The following is an 8,107-nucleotide window of genomic DNA, read 5'->3' as shown; positions in this document are numbered from 1 at the left end:
AGAACACAAAAGAATATATTTTCAAAGATTGTTGATGATCAGATGTTGGTATCAAAGTTTTGATGACCACTGTAAAAAAACAGACATCTCTCAAAATATCTTCTTTAAACTCCATGTAATACTCTGCATACGGGTCTAATTTTGGTTTCTTAAGATAAATAGCTGTAAGACATGTATCCACTGACCTCTCCAGACCAACAGTTTAATCTATTCTCCAACCGCTTGTCTTTTGTAGGGTGGTGGGTAGAAATTATAAGTTAATTTAATTTCATTATCTTAAAACAGTAAAAGAGCATGCTAATTTCTTGGCGCTCATGACCTAATTAATATTCATGAGTAAGCTTTCGCATCCAGTGACGTCAAAAGTAGAACATCTGTGAACCACCACCTGCCTCGTAACTTTTTAAACCAAAGGGTTATTTATAAAAACATTACTTCAGTGCAATTTTAATATGATTTAAAAGTAAACTTGTAGCGAAAATAAAAACGCACAGGTCTCAGCTGGAGGACAGTGCCCCCGCAGAGCCCCCCTCCCATCTGTGAAGTAGCTATACAAGTTCTCCTCGCGGTTTCCGCGCATCAGTCCGCTGCGTTCGGCGCTGAGCGCGGCAGCTCCTCTCTGACAGCACATGCACTGATCACAAAGGGCTTCGGATTAGGACTGAACGAAGACGTTTGACTTTTGGGACTGAATGCGTACACGGTTCATCTTCAGGCTCCTTTGGTTAATCGTGATGCCCACAGTGAATGACATTTCGTTTGGAGACAGAGATCTCTGAGGAAATTAATTGTCCTATATTGTGTTGTATGTGATGTGTTTCACGTGTCTGCGCACCACAGTGAGGTAGTTTGACTGACACGTGTTCCCATGGACCGTTAAATGCCCGGGATCCGGCTTTGGGTGATTTGTACGGTGGATGCGGCGGAAAGAAAGCCCGTTCTGTGATCACCGGGAGCGAGGACAACATGAAGTCTCTCAGAAAGTGGAATTTCGCCCGGACCATTTGGATTATTTACCCAGAGATGATTCTTTTTCCAGTTCTTTGGTTTTTATCTCAAACTCGGGCGGCCCCGTCTATAACAGCCGAGCAGATGGATATGGGGGTGGTAGGTGCTCTTTCAAGCCTGTCTTCCGACTAATAATTATCGTTTAAGGAAAAGGAAAAACCTGTGGCCTGTGGGTATAGATAATTGCTCGTATTAGACACGTCTGTAAAATCGAAAATGTATTCGGACTTACACTCCCACACGTCTGCATCACGAAACGGATTGAGTTAATTTATGTCTTCACAGAAGTCAAGTTTCACCGCGACGATTCAGTAGAAGCAAATCGCGCGTGAGAGTGTTAAAGAAATCTGAGAAACCATCTCATCGTTTACTCACCATCATTTTGTTCCAAACCTGTGTGACTTTCTGTCACACACAGAAGGCTGGCGCTCTCAGTCACCATCCACTGCATTTCCATTGCAAGAAAGAAATTCATAATAATTTGGAATAATAGGAGTGTGAGTAAATGATGCCATAACTATTCATTTAAATATTGAGCCAATCATTTTTTTGGTTAATATACATTCCTTACCCAATTAAGTTTGAAGTATAACTTATAAACCTCATATATCTCATTCACACGTGGGTCGTATTTCTGCAAAACGTAACCTATTTTGCTTGACCTGTTTACGCTAGAATGTCGGTATACTAAATTTTTATGCCCAGATGCCGGATTGTAGCGCACATTTTTTGTTTGTGACTCTTCTCAGCTACTTTCCCCCTCAGACTCACTTTCATGCTCCGCGCAGATGCATAAATAATCTTTGACGTGACGTTTTCACGCGCATCGATCTTTGAAAAGCACGAGAACTGTGCACATCTGTTCGTTTGAAAGAAATGTTGACCCTAGAAATGTTCGTTTAGGATTTGTTGGCTGAGAATTTGTTCAGTGCTCAAACTAAGTTATTAAAGTATTTATTTGTGCGTTTCACACTGGAAATTTCTTCAGAAATGTCAAATCATGGTAACAAATATGAGGTAAGGACACTGACAACAACAAAACAGCAAAAGTTGCTTACTCAGCTTTAGTTGCATTCAATAATCCCTTCAACTTTTTCAGTCTTTTATATTTTCATCATTTAAACAGAGACGTCATGCACCTGTTTTGTTTGTTGAAGATGCACTTGGCTCACTTTGTAGCCTAGGTAAGAAAACTATTTTTAACAGCTAAGAATGTTTGTGAATGATGGATTAGTCTAGTGATACAGTTTTTAATTTTGAGTGCAAAACAATCTTGAGTCCGAATCCTGATTAAATGTTTTTTTGGGGGGGTTACAAAAAGAAAAATGTACTTGCATTATTACTTGATAGATTTGTTTTCTATTAGTTTCGAGCATGACAAGGGGTGAGACACGTGCATTTTAGACAATTTTTTTTCTACAATAATCATGCCTAATTAACTACAAATCTTTTTCTTCTTCTTCTTCTTCTTTTTTTCTAAAGTTTCTAAAATACGCTATTAAAAATCTCAGGTGTCCCACACTCTCAGAAAAAAGGTACAAAAGCTGTCACTGGGGCAGTACCTTTTCAAAAGGCACACCTTTGTACCTAAACAGTCCATATTGGTACCTTAAAGGTACATATTAGTACCTAAAGTGTACATATTGGTACCTAAAAGGTGCAAAAGTGTACCTTTTGAAAAGGTACTGCCTCAGTGCCAGCTTTTGTACCTCTTTTTCTGAGCGTGCATGTCCCCTCACTTTGAATGGGCATAAGGTTGTGATCTGACATTCATATTTGTTTGTTAATTTCACTTGGCCATACATTGGCAACAAAAGCATGTAATTTCAGTTAACAAGAGTACTCCAATACTCACTTGTTAAGTTGGTCTGTTGTATATTTGGTTTTCTCTTCAAAGAAATGGATTTTCCTAATCAATATCCTTTTATCTTTTATAGCCAGTAACTTTCCAAGAAGTGTTCATAAAGTACTGTATGTGTATTGATCCCTTTCGGTCAGATATTCACTTACTTAAATATCCTCTTATAGTAGAAAGTTTTTCATTTAAACTCTCAAATGAATGGCAGCGAGTTTAAAAGCTCCGTATTTCTTAATGACCCTCACAAATCTAATCTTGCGCTATTGAGCAGTTGGTCCACGCATATAATGAGGCTGTTGATGTCTGTCAGCGTGTGACACTGCATGTCATCAAACCTCTGATCATTAAACGTGGCATAAACACACTGCAAATGATCTCTGATGGGTTACAGCTCTCTGTGACAGAAGCTGATAATAACATGACACATACACTTCTTTCAGATTACATCTCCAGCAGCGTCCGTATTACTCTGGACGACAGTGCCACTGTTGTTGTTAACTTTGCACCCCAGACCACTCATGCTTGAATGAAGACTTACGGAGTCGTGTCCACCTCCAGGGAGGCTGGCTATTGCTTAGCGGGCTGTTGGCACAGCAACATTTGACAGGCACAGATGATGCTTTTAGAGATCTAAAAGCTACGGGTGATGGCACAGATGGTGGGGTATTGTTGGGCTGGAGTGGACGGGTGTTAAGTAAGGGCGTCGTGAAGGAGCAGATGGGCATGTGGCATGATGATTGGTTTTAAGACTGTTGCTCGGACTGTACAGAATGGGACAAGTCAGCACAATAATGATTACAAACCCCATGCGACACAGTGGACCTCCCTCAGTATCCCTCCCCTTGAACAATGCAGCTTAAAATGACAATTCTTGTCTCATTCACTAATAATTGCTTGCATTGTTTCGTATTTGTATGCACAGGAGAACATCTCACAAAAAATTCCATCTAATAAACAACATGTTCCTAACCACGCAAGTTTGTTCTTAATGTCTTTCTAATGTCAGTGAATTTAGAGTATTCTTAATGAGCGGCCACATGCCCGAGGTTTGTCATTTGCATAAAACACACCCAAACCAGCTCCATATAAGGACTTTCCACACAACCTTTTCTTTATAGGCTTTTATCATCTGCAAGATGCGCAGCAAGATCCTGAGGCTGTGTCCTATCCTCAAAATGCTTTTGGTGAACCATGATTTATTTGTTAAAACATTCGTGCACTGATATCACACAACTGAGAATGAGACCCATTGTTTTTAAAATAATGATACAGGTTCAATATGTTTTATTTTCATAGTTTTTGCAGTTTTTTTTTGTATTAAAGTGATGTGACATACAGCCAAGTATGGTGACCCATACTCAGAATTCATGCTCTGCATTTAACCCATCCAAAGTGCACACACAGAGCAGTGAACACACACACACACACACACACACACACACACACACTGTGAACACACACTCGGAGCAGTGGGCAGCCATTTATGCTGCAGTGCCCAGGGAGCAGACTGAAGTTCGATGACAGACCAAAGAGGACCTCACTCACAGCTTAATAAATAGATGTTGGTTTTTTTGTAAAATCTGTCCACTTTTTTGTGAGACTAACTGAAATAGGTAAAACCAGTTAGATTCTGTGTAGTGTGCATGGAAAATTCACCTACATTTTAATCAGTTTGTGTAACATGCTGCAAAGGTGCTTTTCCTGCTTTTTTATTCTGCATTACATTGCATTCTGTTTTTAAATCCTCTGAGTCAAACTACTCTAATGTCTTTAACGAAAGCACCAGCTGGACCCATCAACAGATACATGCAGCAGTGCATGGGCTCGACCACCCGCCACCCTCACCCATGCCGTACTCATTATAGTACACACCACATTTTAACTCACAAGCCCAGAGTGACACGTCCTCAACTGAGCCAAAGAGACTCAGCCACCTCTGCTGTCATGAGCCTGTCCATAATTCATAATGTCAATTTGACCAATGTGCTCACTCACTGGATCTCACTTCTAATTACCCAGAAAGACTTCAGCATGAGTGGGGCGGGCCTGCGATTGACATCCAAAGTGAGGTGGCCCAAAGCCAGCGCAGAGTAATCAAGAGAAAGGGATGAGTATAAGAGCACAGCCTTGGAGACTAAAAGGGGCCCCAGCATTTAGAGAACTGGTAAACATTAAATCAATAGCATTTCTCTTTGGCTAAGATAGAGCTGTCTCTCTGGAATAATGTACTGTGGATTGATTTGCAGCTGCAGTAGATCAGGTGATCTATTTTTCGGGGAAAAACTCTCATTAGTCGTACCTGTCAGTCGGAATTGGCTCCATTTTGCATTTCCTTACTGCTCAGACAGATAACAATGCAAAGGGGTGTAGTAACTATTCTGGTGCTGGGTGGGCCTGTAATTTGGTGCATGTCCTACTTTCGGCTGTCGTTCTGGATTCTGGTGACCTCTAGTCCATTGCCAGGTATTTGGGATTTGGGACGAGCAGATCATTTCAGGAAAGAGGTCTGTGGAGAGGTAGCAGAGGTGTGGATGAGAATAGATTTGGCACAGTGAGGCAGAGTAATATGTGTCGAATTATGCACCTGCTAAAGCTGCATGCCTATAGTCATAATTTTGAATGTCTATTAGGCTGATTCTCTCAGTACATGAAAGATACCGTGCACAACTTCCAGGAATCAGGTTTAAAGTTTGGGAGTCAGAGTCACTGCCCAACAACAACAACACTGATGTATCTTTGTCCCAGTCTATCACACTGTTTTTGATTGTGTTCAGCCCAGAGTGGAGAAAAGCACTAGGGAGGAATAGAAAAGGATGGAGGCTCATCACTCTCTTCTCACTCCTGTATTATAACCCATTCGAAAGAATCCCTGGATGGTGTCTGTAGATATATAGAGTGTCAGACAGTCAGACCTTTAAGAAGCCTCAGATGCTGTTTCTCATTGGCACCCAGCACAGCTCCTCTCTCGGAGATATGTATATTTTAGGGGTTTTGCCGCTTTCTGACCCTGTAGACAATTTATATGACATGAGCAGCAATCTTGATGCAGGGTCAGGCACATGGTTAGCGTTCTTTAATAAGAACCATGCCTTGTGTCAAACATGTAATCCAAATATCTCCTTTTGTCACTACTGACATCTTGCATTTGAACAGGGCGATAGCAATCATTTATATTCATTAACTTTTGGGGGCAAAAAAATCTCTTGTATACATACATTTCTTTTTTTCTTTGTTCTTTTTTTCTTTGTTTCTAAAAAAAAAAAAAAAAAGTGAATCTAAATTTCTCTGATAAGGCTCAATTTTTAAAATGCAAAAATCATGAAATTCACTGGCAATGTTGTGGAAATTCCTTGGTCAAAAAGTGTGGGAACCTTGAAGATGCATTAATATCTTCTATGCTTTTCTGCCTCACACAATGTATGTATATTGAAGTGAGCTAGCATTTTGTTCAACATGTACACTGACAAAAGAAACACCTGAAATAGCTAGTCCTCTAGCATGGTAATGATGTATTTTTGGTATGGGCCCTATGAACAGGCCAGGGTAGTGATTATACTGAAAGCCTCAATGGATAAACCTCATGAAACACAGTGCCCTGTAATAAGTCAAATGCATGAGTGAATGAAAAGAGCAGGACCCTACGCCAGCAGCTCGCTCTGAGTACTTACAGATCAAACTGTGTGGTAAAGGAAGAAGGAAGCATGTAGAGTAGCTGCACGCAATATTACGTGCTTTCTACTGGATCGCACCGATTTCAGCACTTCAGAACCTATGCTGTTCAAGTCCAAATTACTAAAGAAAACCCTATATTAACTCCATGTGCACACTTGGTCTTATTTTAGCTCAAGGGAACCCCTATCCTCCCCAGGCAGGCTGAGATCAAGGACATCTTTGCCATGGCTGTCCAAACAACCGACAAGCACTTATAATTATGGTGGTTTTGTGTTGGTTTGGCGTACTTCTTAGCAGCTTAAAATAAACACTGAAACAGGCAACAATGAAGCACCAATAAAAAAAGTCCCAGCAACAGCAAAGCTTATCTTAAATTGCTTGCAGAATTGCTGTAAAGTTTACAAGATTATTTTTTTTTTTCGTTATTTAATTTAACTGCCATACCCACCATAAATATGCAGACAAAAGGCCAAGTGATTTTAAAAAGCACCCTATAGATTTTGGTGACAACCCCATTATGGCCTCTACTGAGTCTGTTCATTTTCCAGGTCTTCAGAGGCATGAAGCTGGTTCTTCTGTGGTTTGTCTCTAATTTGCATTTTTTCACTTTCTAACGAGATGACAGAGCAAGAATGGAGAAGGTTGGAAGAAAGGCCTTCTTGGATGCAAAGAGTGCCAGAGAAATCATTTTGCATGAGTGAAGGCTTTTGATGTGTGAAAAAAAAAGATTCAAGATGTTGTAAAGCTTAAATGACACGGCTCCTTCCACTTCTTGTACCCATGAGAATGGCAGACAGAAAGACAGGTATGTTTGAGCCGGTAAAACCTATAGATTTAGACAGATTCAAGATGCATAACGACGCCATGGTCACATAGATAAAAGGAAGTATAATAAGAAATTCATTCTCTTTCACCATAAATTGATGGCTTGCCACAGCATTAGAATTCTTCTGCAGTTAAAAACTAAATATCAGCATTGTTAGATTTAATAAATTAAGCTTTCATTAAAATTACCTCATGAATACACATTTTCATAGAGAAACTGAGTTGTTGTGCCGGCACACCATGATTTATTGACTTCAATTGGAATGGTATGTCGCAAGAACGTAGTGGAAAAAAGGGTTTGTGAAAGTGGCACTCTCTCGTGTAGCCAAAAGGATATTGAGTGTATATAATAATGTACCTTTAACAAGTGGTGTTTTTTTAGTTTCGTTTTCAGCAGGTCTTTCCATTGAAAAGACTTAGTTAAAGGGGTCATATGATGTTGCTAAAAAGAACATTATTTTGTGTATTTGGTGAAATGCAATGTGCAATACAATACAGAGACAATACAAAAACAATAAAACTCATTACAAATGAGCCATTTGTTGCATCCAATGGGGACATAATTATGGATTATAATGAGTTATACTGTGTTTTTACGCATTGCTTTGCATTGCGCCGTGCAAACATAAAACCATGTCTGCATTTGTGATTGGAGAAACGACAAACAACAAGCGCTACTCTACACCAGCGGTTCTCAATTCCAGTCCTCCTGCCTCCCCAGCTCTGCATATTTTGCAAGTCTCT

The 8,107-nt window shown here is 40.0% G+C and overlaps 1 protein-coding gene across 1 annotated transcript in view; it reads left to right on the top strand.

The window, feature by feature from the left end:
* Positions 1 to 455: 455 nt before the first annotated feature.
* The window catches only part of mmp17a (matrix metallopeptidase 17a), a 69,905-nt gene continuing 62,253 nt past the window's right edge, over positions 456 to 8,107 (top strand). The window contains exon 1 of the mRNA XM_042747961.1: positions 456 to 1,107. Within this exon, the coding sequence (XP_042603895.1) occupies positions 967 to 1,107 (141 nt within the window). The 5' untranslated portion in view covers positions 456 to 966. The remainder of the gene's footprint in view (positions 1,108 to 8,107) is intronic.

This window comes from Cyprinus carpio, chromosome B21, assembly GCF_018340385.1.
Source record: "Cyprinus carpio isolate SPL01 chromosome B21, ASM1834038v1, whole genome shotgun sequence".
Lineage (NCBI taxonomy): Eukaryota > Metazoa > Chordata > Actinopteri > Cypriniformes > Cyprinidae > Cyprinus > Cyprinus carpio.
Note: the sequence above shows the minus strand (reverse complement) of the source record. Positions and strands in the feature narration are given on the sequence as shown.